Below are 25,708 nucleotides of genomic sequence, written 5' to 3' on the forward strand. Positions count from 1 at the left end.
AAAAAATAATGTCCTGGGATAAAAAGGATATGAGGAGAAGGGCTTAAGGTTTTTTAAGGATGGTAACAGTAACAGTTGGCATTCCACTATATCGGATTTTCTTTCGAAGGGAAAGGGAAAAAATTGCGGTATCGAATGTCAAGGGGGTAAGTTCATGTAATCGATATCAACAAAAAAATCGGCATATCGAAATAAACATTTTAAGTTACATCTTAGTACAAATCTTGATTTAATGAAAAATGCCCAAAATCAGAAGAATATTTTACCCTGTTCTTGAAAATATTAAAACAAATTAAACATTTGTGCCGTGTACTAAACGTAAGTTTATTGATTAGAAATTATTTCTATATTATTCGTAAATAAAAAGGAACTACTGACGACCAAACTAAAATGAAAAAGCGAGGAGGACTCTACTGACGAACAAAATAAAAATAAAATTCAAAGAGACTCTACTGATGATTAAATTAAAATTAAAGGTAAAAGGGACTATACTGACGAGCATACTGAAAGGGACTCTTCTGACGAGCATACTAAAAATAAAATTAAAAAGTGACTCTATGCTGACGAGTAAAACTAAAAATGAAAGAAAAATAAACTCCACTGTTAAAAATGGAAGAAAATGAGACTCTACTGACGATCAAACTAAAAATTAAAGGAAAAGGGACTCTACTGACGAGCAAACTAAAAATGAAAAAGGGAAGGGGACCCTACTGACGAGCAAAATAAAAATAAAATTAAAAATAGACTCTACTGATGATTAAATTAAAATTAAAGGTAAAATGGACTCTACTGACGAGCAATCTAAAAATAGAATTAAAAAGGGACTCCACTGACGAGCAATCTAAAAATAACATTAAAAAGGGACTCTACTGACGAGCAAAACTAAAAATAAAAGAAAATAAACCCTATTGATAATAAATTAAAATGTAAGAAAATGCGACTCTACTGACGACCAAACTAAAAATTAAAGAAAATGGACTCTACTGACGACCATACTAAAAATGAAAAGGGAAGGGGACTCTACTGACGGGCAAAATAATAAAATTCAAATAGACTCTACTGATGATTAAATTAAAATTAAAGAAAAATGGACTCTACTGACGAGCAATCTAAAATAAATTAAAAAGGGACTCCACTGACGAGCAATTTGAAAATAACATTAAAAAGGGACTCTACTGACGAGCAAAATTAAAAATAAAAAAAAAAATAAACTCTATTGATAATTAAATTAAAATGAGACTCTACTGACGAGCTAACTAAAAATTAAAGGAAAAGGGACTCTACTGACGACCAAACTAAAATTAAAATGGGAAGGAGACTCTACTGACGAGCAAATAAAAATAAATTCAAACAGACTCTACTGATGATTAAATTAAAATTAAAGGTAAAAGGGACTCTACTGACGAGCAATCTAAAAATAACATTAAAAAGGGTCTCTACTGACGAGCAAAACTAAAACTAAATTCAAAATTGGACTTGTAGTTTCTATAATCTTTGAAGTATTAAAATGGAAAATATTTTTTAGGCAAGACAGATATTACAGCTGTTCAAAGAATGAGATTATATCGCCAGCGAAAAAGTAATAAAAAAATACAAGCAGTCAATGAATGTATGTTAATTTTAATTACATGAAGTTCTTCAAACACAATTATTACATGATGAGTGAAATTGCGGAAACAATATTGTTTAGGCGTTGTTAGGGATAGGATACCAAAAATACAGGACCTGAGATAATGCAAATATTAATAAATTATACCACCAAATCTTGTTATCTATTACCCACCCATCTCCATTTATTACTTCTGATCCTTAATTCTCAATAAGGGCAATAAAGCATATTCCACCGCAATTTGCACATTGTTCCCCTACCTTTAAGGGTTTCCTTTCAGGGTTGAGTCAACAACAAGGAGTCGAGTCGAATCGAGTGGCACATCTGTTGTGCGGGATTACAGGCCGTGTAAATGTGTAAATGTATACATACATAACCCTTGTTAATAAATTAGGGTCGTCGGTGGAGGAAGAGGAATGGATCGGTAAAGAATAAAAATTGTTCCAAGAATAGTGATATTCAGATTGCTGACCTAGGCAAGTCCAAAACAAGTCAATTGTCAAGGCAGTAGATGGGGATGTTGAAAAAATTATTTGTAATCATGACTATTTTACTAGCCACCTGGCTTTGAAGTTAAGTTTACCTAGTGAAGTAGACATGATCAGAAGACTATTTTAGGAAATTTATAGCTGTCTTTTGTAACTTTTTTCAGCGTCTTCGACTACTGCCTTATTTTGTTATAGACATGCCTAAGTTAGCAATTTTAATGTCACTCTCTGAAAATTTGTTTTCTTCAACGTCCCTGATATTGCATTTTTTTGGTCAGTATTTATAGTTGACTCTCATTTTTTGGACACTGTCCAAATACTTTTCCAACCAATTTCTAAATTTTCCTTATTTTTCACCTGTTGTCTTGATGTGAAGATACTTAGGTAAAAAATTATAATTTACTATTTCTGGGACTAGCTTGACACCCGACTCTAGTAAAGTAGTCATAATCAGAATACTATTTTAGGAACTGCTTTGTAGCTGACTTTATTAACTTTTTTCAACGTCCTCGACTACTGCCTCGACTTGTTATGGACATGCCTAAGTTAGCAATTTTAATGTCACTCTCTGAAAATTTGTTTTTCTTCACTGTTCCTTATATTGCTATTTTTGGTCAGCATTTATAGTTGACCCTCATTCTCTTGAGACTGTCCAAGTTTTTTTTCCACCCATATTCTAATTTTTCCTTATTTTTTATCTGCTGCCTTGATGTGAAGATACTTAGGTCAAAAATTATAATTTAATACCTCTGAAAACTGCTTACCTGACTAGTAAAGTAGTCATGATCAGAATACTATTTTAGAAAATTGATATCTGACTTTAGTAACTGCCTAGGTTAGCAATTTTAATGTCACTCTCTTTGGGATTGCATTATATTTGATTCTAGAAAAAAATAGTCATGCAGAGAATTTGTTTCCTTCACCGTTTCTTATATTGCTATTTTTGGTCAGCATTTATAGTTGACCCAAGTTCTTTTCCATACAATTTCTAAATTTCTAAATTTACCATCTTTTCACCTGTTGTCTTGATGCATTGACCTGTTGTGGAGATACCTAGGTCAAAAATTATAATTTACTAATTCTGGGACCAGCTCTACATCTGACTATAATAAAGTAGTCATGATCAGAATACTATTTTAAGAAATTTGTAGCTGACTTTAGTAACTTTTTTCAACGTCTTCGACTACTGCCTTGACTTGTTATAGACATGCCTATGTTAGCAATTTTAATGTCACTCTGTGAAAATTTGTTTCCTTCAACGTTCTTTATATTGCTATTTTGGTCATTTTTGGTTCTTTATATTGCTATTTTTGCTACTGCCTTGACTTGTTTTGGACACACCTAGGTTAGCAATCTCATGGGGCAATTCTGTCATAACAGAGCTCATAAAGTCGTCACTCTTTTTGGGAACTGCTATATATTAATTTAAAAAAAACATCATGCAGAACTATTTTTTCCCTTCGCCATTCTTTCCCTCGACTCCTTTTTTTCCCCAAATGAAAAATATAAGTCCTTTATTTTTTGGTAACTAAAATAATTAACAAAAAAGTGCAAAAGTTTTCATCCACTGAATTCATTTTGAAAATTCAAAAAGTGCTTCCAAGATATCATCTATCAGTTTTTGGCAAAATCAAGAATTTTATAGTCGATTCGATCAACCCCTCTGTCTAACTTTCGACGTATTGATCTAAGTGGAGCATAGACCAATCCATCCCCCCAAAACCATAATTATCATTTTCTGCAGAAAGTGAGGAGAAGATTATTAGAAAAATATTGAATTACCTCTATCGCCGGTCGGTGCGAGAGGGACGGAGCGATGGGCACGAGTGCGCGAGTGAAAGTGAGAGAGAGAGTGCGAACGCGGGCTGTCAGTCGTACGAAAAGTTGTTTTATGAAACTGACATTCGTTGAGGGGATTAAGGGCCAGATTCGAATCAGATTATGAGATTAGCTGTCAGCGAATATACTCATATATATATATATATATATATATATATATATATATATATACATGTGCAATACAATATTGATTTGTATAAAGAAAAAATGGTGATTTTATAAGTTTTGCTGAATTTACTTACTCTGTTTCCTTTTATCAATCACATCAAAAAATTGTTCTAAGGTCTGATTGTGCCCTATTATTTTTTCCAATTAGAGATTCCTCTGTCTGTGTACCTTTTTTAAGTTAGTACTAACCTGTACTCTTGCTTCCGTCAGATTAATTTTCATGGCCAAGTCTTCTCGTGTGAAGACGTCCGGATAATGTGTCTGGGCGAAGGCCGTTTCTAATTCTTCTAACTGGAAAATATTGCAAAAATTAGCAAAAAAAATCTTATAGATTATTTATATAAGAGTATTTTTTTTTTTACCTGTTGTAGTGTAAACGTCGTCCGGTTTCGACGTTGTTTTCGTCTGACGAACGAGTCGTCGTGAATCGCAGGGTGATAGGAGTAACTCGTGTCTGGAAAATAAAAATAGTGTTAATTTTTTTTTGAAACATCAAATTAGTAAAAATAGTATTATCAATGTTTTTTTATTTCTAGAACCTTAAGGTTGAGCCAATTTCGTTTGAAACGCCTACAAAATATAAAACTCAAATGGGATTTTTCCAAATTTTATTTGAAAATTAGAACATGCTTTAAGCTACATTTTTAACTTCCAGTAGGGTAAATTATAGTAATCGCAGAACAATCTAAAATGAAAATTTTTATATATCTTTACGTTTCTAAGGTTTCTGAACATTTTGGCATACCTTCTGAACAAAACGGATGTATGTGTGTGTTCGGATACAAATTTTTGTCGAGGATTTTGCGAACACGGATAAACTGATTTGGACAATTAAAAAAACATTCGATTCCTATTGATAAGGAGACGTGTTTATTAGTTTTTGGCAATGGTAGGTCCAGCCGTTTCGGAGATACAAAGTTAAATGTGCAAAAAATGGCAGGTTTTGAGAAAACTAAGTATCCGATTTGAATGATTCAAAAAACTTTCTGCTTATGTTGACGAAACGATTGCTTTTGGTGAAAGAATTTGTTTCATTTTTTTTTTAATTTACAAAAATATTTTTTGGCCCAAAAAGATTAATAAAAGTTAAAGTATTTATAATAATCTATTTGAAAACATTGAATATTCTTCGAATCTTTCTTTACCGTTCTAGGGAAGTTCCTGTAATTTGCTTTAAGGCACGATACACCACTAGTTTTTTTTTAATTTCTAGAACTTAGGGCAAGTTTAGGTTAAGCCAATTTCGTTCAAAATGCGTTGAAAATATAAACTCAAAGCGATTTTTGGAAAATTTGATTTGACAAATACAACATACCTTAGTCTACATTTTTAAAAAAATTATATATGTACTTTTTGCAAAAAAAGTTTATTTCATTTTTAAGTAGCCATTTAGTTTTTTCCCCAACAATTTTTACTTCATTCACATTTTTTAAAAGATGTTACAAGAACATAATTTTAAAAATCATATTTTTTTTATATATTAGAATAGTGCATAATATCAGGTTTAGAAATTACGTATCTTAGATTATTTTGACGATAAACGTTTGAATTTTCTTTTTAAATTAAATGGGAGTTCCTCAAGGTTTCAAACCAAGACTACAAATTGAAATTGAAACAAATTGAAATTGAAAAAAATGAAAAGCATATTTGATGAACTAAAAAATACATTTTTTAAATAAATAATGAACACTTTAAACAACAAAAAATATTGCAGTTTCAAGAAATTATGAATAGAAAAATTGTGTGTTTTTTTACTTAAAAATTGATTGCTAAATTATATATACAGTAAAATTGAATTCAATAAAGAAACGTAAATAAATGCTGCTAATGTGTCCATTGTCACAAATCGTGAAATCAATTTAAGATTCGATATGGTGTCATTTTATAAATGTGCCATTGTTCGAAATGATATGTATATATATATATATATATATATATATATATATATATATATATATATTTCATAATAAAATCGTACTGTGTCATTCCATTGTGCAATAAACCAACTATTAATAAAATGGATAAACCTTTCCTACGTTTCGAGTCCTTATTTGACTTATTTTCAGTGCATCCACTGCCAAATATTTCATAATAAAATAAATATATAAAATAAAGTAATTTAAAGTTATAAAAATTATTTCATATCATTACGATGTCGTCACATGTCACATCTATCTACATCGATGTCGTCATTATTATTCTTTATCGATGTTGATACATGTAATTTAAATCGATATCCTTTAATTCTATTGTGTTCTCGAAACGATATCAAACGATAATTCTATGTCATTATTGTTGGAGGAATTCTGAGTATTTGTCATTTGTGTGCACACCTCTCCACCCGCCCTCAATCTTTTATTATATATATATATACACCTAAGTCTGTTTTTACACGGTCTTTTTGTACACGGTTTTGATATAACACGGTTTGAAAATTGAATATTTTTAATTTTTTTACACGATTTTATTCCATTTAGCACGATTTGAAATTTTATGTACTTAAATTTTTTTTGTCAAATTTAATTTTTGCGAAGTATGTTCATATCACAAAAAAGTAACTATTTATGAAGGAAAAAAGTCTGAAACCATCGATAGTATCGATAGTTTGCGAACACTAGCTTAAAGATTTAATAAAATAAACATGAATTCTTGTTCTTAAAAATTCTTGTTTTTCACTAATTTTAATAGGTTTTAGAGATTAGGAATAAATCACCCATTTTTGTATAAGATCAATGTCTTTTTTTACACGTTTTTTTTTTTACGCGGCTTCTTCTGGAACCAATCTACCGTGTAAAAACAGACTTAGGTGTATATATATATATATATATATATATATATATATATCGAATTACAGTTTCGATGTACCAAACCGCACCGAAGTGCATTCGTTCGTTATTAAATTGAAACTGTTTTAGCAAAAGTTTCAGTTTAAAGCTAATTTAACGTTAGCTATAAATTAAATTCGATTAAATAACTCATTCGACATCGAATTGCGAACGAAATCAATTTTAGTTCGAAAACTGAATTTTGAGCGAATTCGATTCAAATCCACGTTCAGAGTTTAATTCGATTTTAACATTTCGATCGAAATATTGTAAATGGACTTTGTATATATGTATATATATATATATATATATATCGTACAAATTAGTTTTAATTATAATATCGTATTATTTTCGGCCTTAATTCGAGTCCTTGAGGAACTCCAATTTGATTGAAGAACGATTTTATTGTCAAAATAATTCAAGTAATGTAATGTTTTAAATTTGATAATACAAATTATACAATTCGCATTTCTAAGAAATAAATTATTCTAAAAATTTGTACTATGATGCCCAAGCCTTGCACTTCTATCAGCTTTCAAAAATATCAAAATTAATACGCAGTTTGCTTTCCACTTTTTACTTCCTAATTTCTGCTAAAATCCTTTTATTCTTCTCACCCAAATCTAATTTGGATTATTATGATGATCTAATAATCTTTCTGATTAGTTTTCTAATGAAGCTATATAATCTCTCTGAATCTCACAAACATTTTTCTATTTCCCATTTCCCTGTGACATTTTTTTTCTTTCCTAACTTTCTAAAAATTTGTCGCCCCGTTGATCTCGTCTATCTAGTTTCCTTTCGTCGAAAATCACGAAATCACATTTACACAATTCGCAAGTGAATTTGAGTTTAGCGCGAAATCCAGTAAGTGACAAATTAGATTTTAGCGAGAAGAATAGGAAAGAGGAGGATTTTAGCAGAAATTTGGAAGTAGGAAGTAGAGGAAAAAACTTTCCAATTCCCAAAGAACGTTCCGACTAACTCTAAACTGATCAGTGTAAGTGTAACTTGGTTAGTAGAAGTTGGAGAAGAGGTGGAGGGTAGTAGAATTTGTCAGGATTTGGAGTGACCATGACTTAGAATACAACCTTAATACGAGTTTCGTCTAGTTTTGTTCATAATTATGAATAATGAAACTAGTGGTGTATGGCGGCAACGTGCCTTAAGGCAAATTGCTGGGACTTCACACACCAAAAATTAAATTGTTTGGAAAAAATTTTTTTTTTAAATCTTCAAACAAAATGATTTTTTAGAATTTTGAAATTTAAAAAAAAATGACTTTTTTTTTAAAAAAAACTTGACCTTTTTCTGAAAAATTTGATTTTTTTATACTTTTGTGGGGAATAAAGCAAGCTTGGTAATTGAAACAGAAACAAAATCACTTGTCCCTTTTATATCATGAAATTTTATAATCAACTAGCAAACCCGACAAACTCCGTTTCCCCACCAGATGGTTTCGTGAGAAAGATGTAGAAATTTTTGGTTTGTTTTATATTTAAAAAGGAAAAATTTGATTTTATTGCACAACAGTAATGAATTTATTTCGATTACAAAAATAAAGTATTTTTTAGTTGAACTTCTTTAAGTAAATGAAAGTGAATCCGCAAATTTTCTGTTTCATTGAAGTGCTCTTTGATAAACCACATTTTTTGTTTTTTAGTCTGACGTTAACACAAACAAAGCGGATGGTTTTCTAATTCGTGAACAGGCAACGTATAACTGCCCATGTGAAAAACAATGATTTTCTAAATAATCCCGCATAATTTGAAATTTATCCCGCAAACACTAAGCAAACTGGAAATTGCAATCGTTTGAAGTCAAACGGAAGACCAGTCGGAATCATTGGTATGTCACCAAATCGCCAGCAATTTTTGATTGAATGGTGAAATTCAGTGCGTGTACATCATTAATCTTTGCGGCAAGAATTGCTCCTTGACTTAACCAAGCATAATTTTGATAATTCTCACTCATGTCATTACTAGAGTTTTTAATTACGGTACGTGAAGTTCCAGCAGCTTGCGTTAAGGCACGATGCCATGCACAACTAATTTTCTTAGCTATAAACTTTGCGGAGCCCGAGACCTTTCCAATAAATGGAAAATTGTCGAAATCGGTTCGTGCGTTCTAGAGTTATTTCATCAGGAAGGAAAACCCGACTTACTTTTATATATATGTAGATAAATTGTATGTATTTTTATACAAATGGAATTTATATTTTTATATACATAATTATTTCCATACTTTGAATTATTTTCGAAATTGCGCTGCTTCAGCTGCACAGAGACGAAATATCTAAGCGCCTAAGCGCCACGTCGCTGTCTAACGGACAAACGATGTTACGGAACCCATAGGAATGCAAACAAAATTTATACACATGATTAAAATATCTATAAAATACCTGATAATTTGATGTGCATATGTCTAATTATCATTTTTGACCGCCAAATGTCATTTTTTGTATTTTTACTAGATCCCCGAAACTGCTAGACCTGCCTTTTCAAAAGACCTGTCTTTAGAATCATTAAAATCGGATGCTCCGTTCTCTTAGAAACTGAGTTACCGTTTTTGGCACCTTTTGCCTCGTACCTTCGAGACGGCTTGACCTGCCTTATCTAAAAACTAATCAGCACGTCTCCTTATCAATAGGAATCGAATGTTTTTTGAATCATTCAAATCGGTTGAACCGTATCGACAAAAATTTGTATCCGGATACACACACATATATTAATTTTTTCCTAAGGTATGACAAAATGTTTAGAAGCCTTTGAAACGTAAAAATATGCAAAAATTTTCATTTTCAATTTTTTTGCGATTACTATAACTTATCCTCGGCATGTTAAAAACTGTATCCGCACAAACATACACACACATACATAATTTTTTCCTAAGGTATGCCAAAATATTCAGAAACTTTTGAGACGTAAAGATTAGGGTGGTCCTTAATATGGACATTTTCGAATTTTCTTGCTCCCAAGGGCTCAAATGGTAAGAGTTTTAGCTTTTAATATGATTTTTTAGATACTGCGCAATTCAATCAAAGTTTTGTATGGAAATAGCATGAAAAAAAATTCAAAAATTTTGCAGAGAATTTGCATTTCACTTTTAATTCATTTAGCCCTAAGTTATACCTAAAATTTTTTTTTTAATTTTCAACATTTTTTCCATGCTTTTTCCATACGAAGTTTGATTGAATTGCGCACTATCTAAAAGTTAATATTAAGACCAAAAACTTTTAGAGAATTGTTTTTTATCAATTTGGAACCATTTGAGCCCTTGGGAGCAAGGGAATTCGAAAATGTCCACCTTAGTAAAGATATATAAAATTTTTCATTTTCGATTTTTTTCGATTACTATAACTTATCCTAAGAGAAGTTAAAAATTTATTAAAAAAATGAAAAAACTATACGACAGTACATCACGTTCCCCGATCGACCCTCTCTGTCCTTTAATAATTACCAAAATGCAATCATCGCTCGGCGCGCGGATTTTCAATTTAAAACAATCCTTTTCCGGGCGGGATTTATAAAAAAATAATTAAAGTTTGCGGCTTTTATTTTCCTCTCTCTCTGGTCTGCTGCCGATAAAAACAGCGAAATAATAAAAAGCGGAGAATTATTATTACAAACGAGAGGATAACGCGCGCGCCTATGATATGCGATAGCTTCAATTATTTTAAAATGGAAAAAATAGAGAAAAAAATTGCTAAATAAAAAAAACGCGAATGGAAAAAATACCGCAGCAGAGATGTGGAGAGATTATGGGGATATGCGAACAACTATGAATAACATAGCAGGGGAGCAAATTGGAAATTGGAGCCGAAGGAGGGATGGGGTGGGATGAAAAATAAAAATAGAAAATACGGCTGGCGGTCGGAAACTATTTACACGCGCTTTTGGAATTTTGGGAATGCATGTTGAAAATGAAAAAATGGGTAATAGACGGGTTGCACGTTTGTGGATCTAGTATAACAGCAAATACAAAAATTTAAGATTTTTTGGAGAATAAAATTTAAAATAATAGTTTTAACCGAGCGTGCACCCTTTGACTAGGGTGATAACTAGTTTTCCAACCATTGATTAATTTTTTAACCTAAATCACTTTTCTTAGGCCTATAATATTTTAGGATGTTGAAGATGTTGAAATTGGTTAAGATGTTTCTTAAAAAACGTAATGTAAATATTTTACTTACACACGCACACATAATTATGAATCAGAAAGACTTGTCAGAATGACCAGAAACGTTGTTTGCTCGTCAGTAGTGTTCCTTTCTTCAGAATCCTTATCTCTGATCCGTACAGAGTAAATGTGGCATTTATTCAGTTTGCTCAGTTAGTTACTAAGTTTACTTGCTCGTCAGTAGAGTTCATTTTCCTGAAGCTATTTTGGTTTCTTCCCAGGTTTGCTCATCAGTAGAGTTTACTTTCTTTACTTCAGTTGTGAGAATCAGTTTTTCTCTTAGTTTGCTACTTTGTATCAATTTCTTTCCAAGTTTGCTCGTCATTAGAGTCCGTTTGACTAATTCACATAATTTTTGCTAAAATTTACAAGAAGTTCTTTGAAAACCAGTTTGCTCGTCAGTAGAGTCCTTTTGCCTCGTTCAAATGACTTTCGTTGAAATTCACAAGAAGTTTCTACTGGAAAACGAGCTTGCTCGTCAGTAGAGTACCTTTTCCTCATTTCCAAATGTTTTCTTTGCAATATATACACTTTTTTGGAATTCGTCTGTAAAAATCTCTTTTCCAATTTCTATTTAGAAACAATCCTCGGGAATCAGTTTGCTCGTCAGTAGAGTTCTTATTCCTAATTTCGAACTGCTTGTCTTGGATTACATGACCAACCTTTCAATAATTAGTTTGCTCGTCAGTAGAGTCCTTACCCTTATTTGAAATTGTTGATATTTATATGAAGCGTACATCTTATCTATACTATGAAGCTGTGACTATATATACTTTCATTTTTTATATTTATGGTGGTTATTTTTTACGAATTTTGGTACAAATGTCAAATACACGCTTGACCTCAGCAGTAGCAATTACTTTGAACTACTTGATGTTATCTCCTTACTAAAACATAACACCGAGAATAGCTTTTACACTTATCATAACATTTTAAACAAAATAAGAATGACCTAAAATATGTATCTGAAAATATGACCTTATCTATTATCAATTATTATATTTCCTCCCAGTTCGTCCCTGTCTTCTTTTTCTCTCCGGATTATAAATCGAAACAAATCCGCACCACGATTTTAATTAGTTTTTCCCGTTCCGCCTCCGCCGCCGCCGCTTTTTCGCATTTTCGAATTGAAAACTTTGTTCGGAAAATATATTAATTATTATTGCGGCTGCGGAATTGCGGAATTGCGGAAAATTGCAAAAACAAATACAGAAAATTAGTTAGTGGCCGCTTAATTAGATAATCGATTAATTAGTTATTGCCTCGGCTTTAACTCGATTCGAGAATTATTTGTTTGTTGTTTGCATTTGAGATGATGAAGTGGAACGAAAATGCCCTTTGATGTGATGTGCTTTCATCATGTCAATATTGACATTTCCATGGAATGGAATTAATGTTATTTCATTTGCAAAATTATACATACATATATAATTATATATATATATATATATATATATATATATATATATATATACTAGATGACCAGACAAACGTTGTCCTGTATCCACGTCTACAGTTCAAAACCTCCAACAATTTTTAATGACCCAACATATTTTATAATATCATATTTAATGTCCTGAATACAGTTTGGAAATTGCAGTCTTTTAAACAGTATAACAAAGTCAGAAAGAAATTTATTATTATAGTATCCGCAGTAAAAGTACAATATCATCTTGGATGTTTGCACCCAAAATAATTGATTCAATACTGTTGCCTATTTTTACAATCTCGTACCATATTTCAATTGATTTTCAGTAATTATAATATCTTTATTACATTTTTTTACTAATAACTCATTATACATTATTACCTAATTTCATATTTTAGGTGAATTAATTTGTCAAATGCCGTTCAATAATAATGTAGACACTACATTTTTCTTATTTATAATCACGAATATATTATCATCATAATTTAACCTAAATTCAAATTTCAAGTAAAATGACATTTTTGGCAGGTTACAGTTCTATCAAAATGTTTTCAATATCAAGCAATGATATGTTGTTTTTTGCACTTTTTTATTTAATTCTACAATATTACTACACTTTTGTAAACATTTAAATTCTTAAAATTTCCCTTAACAAACTTCAAAAATATTTATCAAAATTCGATTAACCGTGTAGGAGGAATTTCCATTCATACATCTGTATAGAAGAATTTCATATCCGTATAGATATAAAATAATACCTTCACATTTTCACTGATATTGATACAAATAATAGTCTAGAAATATTTACAAATCTGAGATCATTTATAACTCTAAGATCATTTTAATAAAATTTTGCAATTAATATACCTATTCTAATAATAAAAATAAGATATTAAGGCTAAGATTTTAGTCGAAACGTACCCTTTTATTATAAATTTATTACACACATACTGTGTATCTATAACATGTATAGCTGTGTATCTCTATCTATAATACCGTGGAGGTGGCTGAAAATGATTATTTTTCCGATTACGCCCCAACCGGCGTCGCCCCAATTGGTGCGAGGGAAATGTAGCCCCATTTTCATCCCCCAAAACAACGAGGCGATGGCGGTGGCGAATGGCGGCGGCGCAGCGAACAAAATGCATCGTTAAAAATTAAAGTCCTTAATTAACGGGTTGATGATGAAATTCCATTCGACGGGGACGAACTAGGGAGTTAATGGTAATAATAACTAGTGGTGTATGGCATCGTGCCTTGAGGCAGATTGCTGGAACTTCCTGTACCGTAATGAAATATTCGAGAATTTTCAAACTCTTTCAAATATATTATTACAAATACTGTAACTTTCATTATTTTTGCTATCTTTTGTTATATCTGATCGGGAGCAAATCAAATGTAAATCATAAATCAATTTATCTCCTATCTATAGAATATTGACAATCGTCATTTCATTTCGAATTCAATTTAAAAAAAAAAATAGTTGCCTAATTTGCACAAAATCGAAAAAGTGCTTCCGTATAGTCACAGTCTAAACGCATTTGCAAATAATTCTGTGCGACATTTTCACTTATACTGTGCTTAGCTTGGCGACATTTATAAGAACTAAAATGATTGTTGTTAAATTGAGGAGGCTGCATTTTAATATATCTCGTTTTGTACTTTTGGACCGGTTCGATTTTTATTTATTTGTTTATAACTTCTAAACAAATTGTCCGATTGTTTTGCATCATTCAGCAAATTTATAGCCAATTAAATTGTCTACAACTTTTGTTAATAACAAAATGTTGTATCTCATATCCTTTTACCCAAAATTTGCAATGAAACAGGTTGTCGTTAAATTTTGGAGGTTACATCAGTATATCTTGCTTCATACTTTAGAACCAGCTCGATTTTTATTTATTTATTTATAACTTCAAAACGAAATGTCTCACCATTTTGAAATATTCAGCAAATTTATAGCCAATTAAATTATTTACAATTTTTACTAACAACAAAAATTGGTATCTCTTGTCCTTTTATCAAAAATTTACATTTAAAAAGGTAGTTGCTAAATTTTGGAGGTTACATCATACTCATGTATCTTACTCTGTCACTCTACACTGTCAGGTATATGTTGCTCTTTTTCGCACTAGTGTTTTATATCTCTCTCTCTCATTTTATCACTGTATACTGTTGTCTCTTTTACGTTTAATCAAAACAGACTCTATATCACATCGCGACTTAAGAAGTTTTACTTCAAAAATAAAATTCTATTTTACTAATTTATACATCGCCAACCTAAAAAGTTCTACTTCAAAATTCAAATGTAAATCATAAATCAATCAATTTATCTCCAGAACATTAACAATCGTCATTTCATTTCGAATTCAATTTCAACAAAAAAATTGTTGCCTAATTTACACAAAATTGAAAAAGTGCTTCCGCATAGTCACAGTCTAAACGCATTTGCAAATAATTCTGTGCCACTTATACTGTGCTTAGCTTGGCGGCATTTTCACATTTTTCAATAGATTTCACAAAATTGGAAAACTGCTTCAGTGCATAAACAGTCTAAACGCACTTGGGTAAATATTTGTACCAGAATGGCGCTTAGACTGTGCTTAGCCTGGGTAATTTTGTGAATTTTTAATCCAAAATTACAAAAATATTTTATGAAAAATAAAAAAAGATCTAATAATTTTTCATCCTCAAAAGCAATTGTTTTGTCAATACAAGCAGATAGTTTTTTGGATTTCTAGATTCAAATCGGACGCTTAGTTCTCTCAAAAACTGCCATTTTTTGCACATTTAGCTCTGTATCTCTGTATCTTTTTGCTCCGTATCTCCGGAACGGCTGGACCTGCCTTTGCCAAAAACTAATCAGCACATCTTCCTATCAATAGAAATCGAATGTTTTTTGAACCATTCAAATCGGTTGATCCGTGCGCCCGAAAACGTGGGTGAAAAAATGCCGACTTACAAAACACACACACGCACACATCCATTTTTTTTGAGGTATGCCAAAATGTTCAGAAACCTTCAAAACGTCGGGAAATGCAAAAAATTTTATTTTCGATTTTTGGCCCATTACTATAACTACCCTACGGGAAGTTAAAAAGGGAAAGAAAACTATATCTACACTATGCAAGAATATGAAAACACTATGCAAGTTGCCTTAAGGCAAAATGCCACTTACACCTTCTTATATGATAAGAAATAGTATAACTACTGAATCATACTGAATACTGTCAAAATGTCGTGTATTTGCTGTGCATTCACGCAAAATGCAACGTCACTCGTATGTTATGAAGCTGAGTCAGAAAGACTCTGTTATCTAAGATCATTTTTTTGACATTTGTGCGGTTTCTAGGATAGATTTTGTATCTGACAACCTGAGAAATACGCCTGACTGCGCAGAAACCTCATGTCAGTATTTAGTATGGAACATTTTCATAACATAGCCTTGCCATAACATTTGTCTGTTATGAGGTAGAATCGGTCTCTAACAATAAGTTGATGCATTTTATATGTCAAGTTATTAATTTGCTATTTCAAAATTTGTCCTATCCTATTTCTGCTCCAACACTGTCCTCCATCCCTCGTCCGCCACCGGGGAGTGAGAGAGATTTATTATTTTCGGTGAAAATATGTAAAATGCGAAAAACTAAAAAACAAATTTTAATCACTCCCGGTGGTTGGTTGGTGGTGGTTCCACTGGCGGTGGAAGTGGCGGTTTTGCAGCGGCGCGGCGGTCGGCGCTAATTAATTATTTACATAATAGGATATTAATTTTGCGGTTTTTACAAATTAATCCGAACGCGAACAGGAAGAGAGGATCGTAATTAAAATATAGCGGATTGCAGGGCAGGACTTGGGAAAATACTTTTTGTATACTGTTTGTTCGTTGGTAGTGTTCTTTGTCATAGACTACATCTCTGATCTTTACAGAGAATCAAATCAAATGGTTGCATTTTATCAGTTTCTTCAGCAATTTGAGAATCAGTTTGCTCGTCAGTGGAAACTTCATCTTATTTTACAATTATTGCTAGTCATTAAGTTTTTCCTAAAAGTCTAGATTCAATTTGCTCGTCACTAGAATAGTCGAGGTAGATTTTGTAAGCGTTTTTTGAGTCTATGTTTCTGATCTATTAAGAGCTACTGTCCAAATATTATCAGTTTCTTCTGAACTGAATATTGCATGTGATCCACTTTTCACTTTCTATGATGATAATCGATTTGCTCGTCAGTAGAATTCTTTTTGTCAAAAATTGCGTTTTTCGTTTGTTTTATTATGTGATCGATATTTAATTTTATCTTTAGCAGAGTTGTTTTCAACTTTCTCATTTAATTCCAAATTTTTGTATATCTTCACGTTTCGAAGATTTCTGATCATTTTGGCATACCTTAGAAAAAATTGATGTATGTTTGTGTGTGCCTGTGTGTGTATGTATGTACGGATACAATTTTTCTTCGACGATTTCGAGAACACGAATCAACCAATTTGAATGATTTAAAAAACATTCGATTCCTATTGATAAGGAGATCTGCTGACTAGTTTTTGGCAAAAGATAGTCCAGCCGTTTCGGAGATGCGGAGCAAAAAGTGCGAAAAAAAAGTCATTCTATATTTGAGAGAACAGTGAGTCCGAATTTTTATTGACGAAATGAAAACTGATAAAATTTTTAGAAAGGCAGGTTTAGCGGTTTCAAAGATGCGATAAAAAAAGTAAAAACCATTTCTATGGGTAAAGTACATTTCTATGAGTTTTATAGCAATATTTATCTTCCCGTAGGGTAAGTTATCATAATCGTCCAAAAATCGAAATTGATAATTTTTACATTTCTTCACGTTTTGAGGGTTTCTGAACATTTTGGCATACCTCAGAAAAAATTGATGTGTGTGTATGTACGTACAAAACATTCAGTTCGTAATGATGAGGGAGAAGTGATTATTAGTTTTTGGCAAAGGCAGGTCCAACCGTTTCGAAGATACTGAGCTAAATGTGCAAAAAATGGCACTGATGCCAAAAAAAATTTGAGAGAAATAAGCGTCCGATTTGAATGATTCAAAGAACTTTATGCTTGTTTTAACAAAATAATTGCGCTTGAAAAAAAAATTTTTTTTTTTTCAATTTTTTTCAATTTTTTTTTTTGTATATCGAAAATAATTCAAATTTTATTTTTAATTCCGACTAAAATTCTATAAACAGGTAATTTCAACTTTGCACTTCAGTTTATATAATTCTTATAAATATTAGACAATGTTACAATATTTTTAATAATCTATTTGAAAACATTCAGTATTTCTCGAACATTTCATCACGGTTCGGGAAGTTCTAGCAATTTGCCTTAAAGCACGATACCATACACCACTAGTTATCTATCTTTTGTTTTTACGCGGCTAATGTATCGCGATTGCTTTAAAAAAAGTTCAAAATTTCCAGAATATTTCAAAATATGTAAAAAAAATTCGAAAATGTCAATTTTTTTCCAAAATTTTAAAAATCTCAAAAATCTATTGTTCAATGTTAAAAAACTGGTATCTTTTATAAAAACTTCAATTTTTGGTACAGAAAGTTCCAGCATTTTGCCTTAAGGCATGCACCACTAGTATTTTGTATCTACTGGTCTCTCCGTCGTCTATTTGTATTTATATAACAATAATTGATATTAATAAAGCGTTTTAATTCAATCTAATTTGAACAAGTGGGACATCGTCATACATACATGCAACAACAGCGCATTGCCGAGAGGACACAAAACCCGATGGATGGATGTGGATATATATGGTTGACGTGTGTGTTGACAATAATTGATTCAAATTTATTCTATAAATTAATCAAACAACAAGCGACACGAGCTCGATGAAAGATTCTTAAACTGTCAAGAGGAAAAAAATACGATGAAGAATTATTATTTAAATTTTTGGCACTGTCAACTGCTGAAAACTAACCTCCAAATGGCACAAATGTCAAAATAGCATTAATTTGACTTTACGCAGCGCAGGATTAGTTCGAACTTCTTGGGCGGCGTCCATTAATCACGTGAGGTTTTTAGGGGGAGGGGGGGCTTTGACAAAAAATCACAAAATATTACGTGGGAGAGGGAGGAGTATAGTAAGATATCACGTGTAATTATTTTTTACCTGATTTTTTTTTAAAATCCCAACATTTTCAAAAAAAATCCAAAAATTTACAATTTCACATGGGGAAGGGGGGGGGGCAGAAAGTATGATGTTGTGAAATAAAATATATTTGCTGTGTTATTAGAAATTGATGAAACTATTCCGTATTGTTATATTAGGCGTAATTAATTGTTACTAATTATATTTAGATTTTATTAATCATCTAATGCTTTTGTTATTTATTGTCAACAAATAATATTACAACAAAATTATAATGTGACATTAATAATTAAGCCAATCGATAGTAATTAAATATGTTAAAATAGTTAAATCATTGGGTTGCTCTTAAATTAATAAAACGCCAATTGTTTATGATTGCATAAGAAAAAAATGCACATTGCTTTAAGGACAAATATTAGTACCTACATTTTTTTACATTTATCTTTGCTGTTTAGTTAATTATTATAATTAATATACATGTTAACTTCGCTCGTCTCTAATACTCGTTTAATGTCTTTAAATACACTCTCTACAATATTCATCTCTATATGTCACTATTTATCTCTCGCAATATATTCATGTCCATATTTATTTTATAAGAATAAATAAAATAAAACCATGATGTATATTTTTAAAAACCCAAGAAAATTTACTACAAATCTATGTATAATGTTATTTAATAACTTTTCAACTAAAATTAGATAAAAACTAGTGGTGTATGGCATCTTGCCTTGAAGCAAATTGCTGGAATTAATGTAATTAATCCAATATTCAAATATTTCTTTTTTGAAATTTAAAAAAGAATGAAAAAAATTTTTATTTCAAAAATCAACACAAGCAGAAAGTTTTTTGAATCATTCAAATCGGACGCTTGCTTCTCTCAAAAACTGCACTTTTTGCACATTCAGCTTCGAATCTGGAACGGTTGGACCTGCCTTCGTCAAAAACGTTTGCTAGGATTTTTTTAAATTGATGCCAAACGATTTAGAATGCCTTGAAACGTCCAGCAACGACATAAATTTCTCCTACAATTGCAATACATATTTCAAAATAATCTTCCCCGCAGCCTCTAATCTTCCTAACAGTCATTTACCATAAGACATTTACCACGTCCTCGGTCCTCAATTTAATCAATTCAATTTAAATTTATTTACTTATTTATCATGTCGATGTATTATTATTTTTATTGAATTTAATCGGTTATTTAATATTTAAGTCGCGCTATTCCGTTCATCGGGTTGACGTAGTAGTTGGGAGCAATTTCATCAGTTTCATCAGTTGATCATATGAGTTGACCCCGTCCGTCGGTCGGAGTCAAATTCGGAGTTGACTCGTCGCTAATTGACTAATTTAAATGGGGAATTAGACGAATTAAAATATCTGCGGGTATCAACATGTGCATTAGAAGACGACCAGCAGATGCAGTAGATATAAAACTGTGAAAAAGATAGACGAGGGAAAGATAGAATAGAAAATGTGTACTAGTTAAGTACTAATTTTGATTGAACACTTGTTTAAATCCTATGATGATATCTTATATTTGGCTCTGTATCTTATATCCTGTACTCGACCGGGATTCGATCGTACCTCATCTATGACTCTATTTTTAACTTTCCGTAGGGTAGTTATAGTAATGGGCCGAAAATCAAAAATGAAAATTTTTGCATATCTTCACGTTTTGAAGGTTTCTGAACATTTTGGCATACCTCAGAAAAAATGGATGTATACAAATTTTCGTCGGCGATTTCGGGAACTCGGATCAACCGATTTGAATGGTTCAAAAAACATTGGACACATGGTTTTTTCCTCTCCATTTACTGCAATAATTTTGTTGATCGTAGGTTGAATAGAGCACATGTGAACAGGATTTGACAAATTAATTCACTTCAAATATAAACTTAAGTAATAATGTATATAAATTTATTAGTAAGAAAAATGTAATTTAGATATTAAAATTACTAAAAGCCAGTTAAAATATGGTACAAATATATAAAAATTATAGGCAATATTAGTGAAGCCATTATTTTGGGTAGAAAAATTCAAGGTGATCTTGTACATTTACCGGGAATGCTATTTATTAATTCTTTCTGAATTTGATATACCCTTTAAAAAACTTCAATTTTCAACACATGTAAATTATGCTATAAATCACAAAGGCAGGCGATGATTTTTTGTGTGATACATTTGGAAAGTCAATGTTTTAGTCGTGAATAAACAAAAAATCATTCATTTTTACATCCACATCCACAGGTATGACTAAACAATTGTATTGCCCTTGACATTAAAATAAATTGAGCTATTGGAAATAAATTTGTACTATAAATTGCAGTGTTTAATCTTTAATATTTAATTTTATTGAACATATTTTAATATTTGTTAAAGGGATAATTAAAGTGTTAACTGTGGGTATTGAGAATCATCATTTTATTTGAAGCAGTTCTACATTCACTCATATATTGATGTAAATAGTAATTCGAAAAACAATAATCATTAATTTTAACTGAACGGTAAATATTAGTAGAGGATATTGAAAAAATGTAGAATTGGGTGCAGGACAACGTCTTTCGGGTCATCTAGAATATATATATATATATATATATATATATATATATTCATCATCTAGAATATATATATATAATTATATATATATATATATATTGATATTGTTTGTTTCGACTTTGAAACATTATTATGATACAGTTTTGCAGCCACAAGTCGAAAAATAAAACCAGAACGTAAATATAAATCTTTTTAGTACGTTTCGAGCTATTCTGCTAGCTCATCATTCAGCTAAAAAAAACAGAGTAATAAAACAAAGTAACAAAATACAATAAAACAGAATTAAAATTATACATACCAAACCAAGTTATTAAAGTTGCAAGTTATTAAACATTCAAAAAATTATTTTATGTAAAATTTGACAAATATGAATATTTTGTTCTAAAAACAAAAAACAAAAAAATATGTATATATATAAAATTTTGAAAAATGAAATCAAGTAGTCGAAATATATCGAATGAAAGATAAAAGAAAATAAAAGAAAATATCAAGTGGTAAAAAATTGTTCAAATATTAAAATAAATCAGATTTACATATGTTAATTAATTTTTGATAGCTGTCAAAAAGTAAGGAAGAAGAAGTTCTCTTATTAACACAGTCAGAATTTAAAAAAATGAAAAACAGATTCAGCAAATCTTCTCAGGTCAACATTTTGTTCAAATATAAAATAATTGGATTGTTTAGGTCAAATGTGTGTTTAAAATTTGCATATGGTCTGAAAGCATTGTTTTATATTGATTTTTATTGTTTGAATTATATTATGTTGAACATTCTTTTGTATATATACTGTGAACTCTCCCCAATATAGAATTTTTCACAATCATTACAATTCACCTTGTAAACGGAGTCAACAATTCTATTTTGTGGTGTTTTTGATTTTAAATATATATATATATATATATATATATATATATATATATATATAATTATAATTATCTATCTAATAATTTGCGTCAAAATCGCAGAATTAGAGAGCATGATGAAGTGATGTGACGACATGACGTCACATCATCACATTATCAACGCGAATTGATGATTTCGTGACGCCGATAATTCGCGTTAAATTAACGCAAATCAATTATTGAAGCGATTAATTAATCTGCCGAACGAATTGGCCGCCGACGGACCAAATAGACAATAGACGGAGAGCTGGGGGAAAGATAAAAATAATATTATACGTCTATTGAGTACCAGAATTGAATGGCAAGTCAGAATTTATTTACTAAAAACCATTAGAAGCAAATGAGACTTGTTTTGCAATCTTGCAATAAAGAACTTATGAAATTTTCATCTGAGATTTTCATACACATTGTCTGTACGCTTACAAATTTGCCACCAGCCGTCTGTCTATACTCAATACTAGTAGTTTGTGTTAGTTTAGTTTGACTTCTGTCATTTGTGTATTAGTGTGTGTATATCAGTGTGTGTGTGTATTAATGTGTGTATTATTGTATGTATTATTGTGTGTGTATGTATTATTGTGTGTCCGTTACGGCGGCTCATAATTCGACTAAAATTAGATTCCCTTTGTGTTTAGAGAGAGGCACGATGGATTTTAGAGCGAAATTAGATTGCGCCACTTTAGATTAACCGTTGCAAATTTCATATCAATTGCAATTTTGCACATTACTATAGTGGGGGATTATCCCCCAAAGGGTGGACACCACGGTTACAGGGGGTAAAGGGATATATGTAGACCCTAGGGTTTAGGGACGTCCCAGTCTGCTCATTCGTCTCTTAAGATTTTTTTTGGTATTTTTTAATGAAGCACGAATACAAAACAAGTGTAGTTCTCACTTACTGCACCAATATAGATTTTCTCCTGAACTAATATAAGAAGAGTTTACGAGAAAATTCGGTTACACATTTAAGTAACCGAATACTACATGAAGGTGGTAAATTGACTTGAGGCAAGTTGTATGAATTTTTCGACACCGGTAAATAAGGGACTTAATCAATAAACATAGAAATTTAGCTGTTTATATAGCATTTTAAACTGTAAAACAGAATCGGCTTCGGTTCCATCCCTACTTCATTAAATTTGAAAAAAAAACGACTAAGGGTCAAATTTCGGCTCACACACTATTTTGATGCCAAATGATTCGTAATGACTTACAACGCCAAGAATACATTAACTAAGTTGGAATTAATGGCAAAAATACAAAATTCTCCTTCGGGAAGTTAAAAATGTATATCTGTTTGGTCATTTGCCTATCTATCCAAGTCTTATGACTAATTAATTTTCAGCTTGTTCGATCATGCATCTTTTTAGTAGTTCATTTGTTTGTTTTATAATGTGCCAAATCTGTTTGGACGCATTTCTGTTGCCAGTCAGCTATTTATAAGTTAGGTCGTCTGTTTGTTTAAATGTCTGCTTATGAGTCAGATCGATTATCTATCTGTTTATTTGTCTGTCTATTAAATCATCTTTCTGTTTAGAGTTCTGTCTATTTAGCTGACAGTGTGGTTGCTCGTCTGTCAAATTCTTTGTCAGTCCTATTAGTCTGTTCGATCGAATTTTTGTCTGTTGAGTCCTTAGAAGTACTCATTTATGGTGACTCTCTTATCTTACTATAAGATAGCACAACAAATTTATCCAAGTACAAGCCCTTAATTTTTAGTGTTCATTATTTATTTATCATCCATGTATCTACATCATAATTAGATCAGATATGCAGATAGTCGACGGATAGATAAAAGGGATGGATTTAGTTTAGACCTTCACCCGATCCCTTTCAGATGCATTTCGATTTCGGTGTCGCATCCGAACCGAATCGGGTAGAGTCGAGCCGAGCCGATTCGAGTTTAGTTATTATGTATATGATTTGATTAGAGATGTCGCTTTGTGCCGCCCCTGTATCCTAATGCATTAATTTCTCTCGCACGATATGATGGTTAGTGCAGGAGCTGGTGAAATCGAAATTTTCAAGTTGAAGTTTAACTAGTCTCTAATTTTCGAGTCTGTGCTCGAGGTTCAAATTCCGTCCGAGTTTTGTCTTTTTTATTATTTTTTTTCACAATTGTGGGAAAAATAATAAAACATCTATTAAAATAATATTTTGAACTAGTGGTGCATAGCATCGTTCCAGGCAAATTGCTGGAACTTTCCGTACCGAAAACTAAATTATTAAAAAAAACTTAGCAAAACCGTGAAAAAATTAGATCTTTGAGAAATTTTGAAATTTTTGAATTTTTGAGTTTTTTGAAAAATTTGATTTATTTTTGTATTTTGATTTTTTTGAAAATTTTGAACATTTTTTTGATATATGATATATCAAAATTTTCATTATCGATTGTTTTGCGATTACTATAACTTACCCTACGGGGAGTTAAAAATAATTTTTATTGCCTTTCCACATCGTAGTGCTCCTTCCCATATAAATTACTGATGTGTTTTAAATATTTTTATACTATATATTTTGTACTAAGAAATCGAAATAGATATGATAAAAAATCGCTGTCCTTTCGAAAATTATTATATTGCATGATTGTTGGTATGAATGATAGTATGGATCTATAAAAGATTTCTATGGATACATGATGATGACCAGGGTAGATATTTTTGTACTTAAAAATTTAAATAGATATAACAAAAAGAATCGCTGCTTTTTCAAAAATTATTTTATATTATTATCTATAAATCTGTGGCGCTGTTACATTGCATGAATGTTGGTATGAATGATAGTATGGAACTATATAAGATGTCTATGGATACATGATGATGACCAGGGTAGATATTTTTGTACTAAAATTTTAATAATAGGTTGTCAAATATCTCCCTTCCGCCTTTTTGTATTATAAACCAAGAGCAAAAAAGCGGAAGGGAGATAATTGACAACCTAATATATATGTATATAAAAAAATCGCTGTCTTTTTAAAAAAATATTTCATATTGTTAACTATGACGCTATTGTATTGCATGAATGTTGGTATGAATGTTAGTGTGGATGTGTATGAGATTTCTATGGATAGATGATAATGACAAGGGCATGCAATATAGAATGATAGATATGTTTTATTTTTAAATGTTGTTCTTTTTTAATTTTATTTCAACCGAGAGTATACCATCGACCACTACCCTATGTTTAACCTCGGCCAGTATTGTTACGATGTTATCCGTCATATATAACAATCTCTTCAGGTATACACTATATAAAATACATATGTATATAGTTCATGTTCATGTATAACGTATCATAGCACTTGCTTATTCTGTTTGGTCTGTTTAATTCAATCACGAAACACTCCGAACGGCGTAAATTCACAAACGAACATAACACGAGATTAAATGTGTGTGATTCGGTGGTAGGAGATAATTAATTGGATAATTGATTTATTCGAATTTTATTTAAAAATATATGGATATCGAGCGCCTGCACTAGAAAGAAGAAATAGTGAAATAAGAATCGTAGTGAAAAAATATTTGTGAGAGTTGTAGTTAAGAATTAGGTGTTCCTCAAGCTTTGTCTTCGGGTCAAGATATATTAGAAATAGATCGAGATTATAT

The 25,708-nt window shown here is 31.1% G+C and overlaps 1 protein-coding gene across 1 annotated transcript in view; it reads right to left on the bottom strand.

Annotated features, from left to right (window-relative positions):
* LOC113386494 (retinal homeobox protein Rx-B-like) overlaps positions 1–25,708 on the bottom strand; it is a 40,324-nt gene that overhangs the window by 6,483 nt on the left and 8,133 nt on the right. Inside the window, exons 3-4 of the mRNA XM_026624273.1 lie at positions 4,467–4,558; positions 4,294–4,395 (exon numbers count right to left, since the gene is read on the bottom strand). Coding sequence (XP_026480058.1) covers positions 4,294–4,395; positions 4,467–4,558 — 194 coding nt within the window. The remainder of the gene's footprint in view (positions 1–4,293; positions 4,396–4,466; positions 4,559–25,708) is intronic.

Source organism: Ctenocephalides felis, unplaced genomic scaffold, assembly GCF_003426905.1.
Source record: "Ctenocephalides felis isolate EL2017-DRISC unplaced genomic scaffold, ASM342690v1 CF-g0.4_SCAFFOLD_03571, whole genome shotgun sequence".
NCBI classification, from domain to species: Eukaryota; Metazoa; Arthropoda; class Insecta; order Siphonaptera; family Pulicidae; genus Ctenocephalides; species Ctenocephalides felis.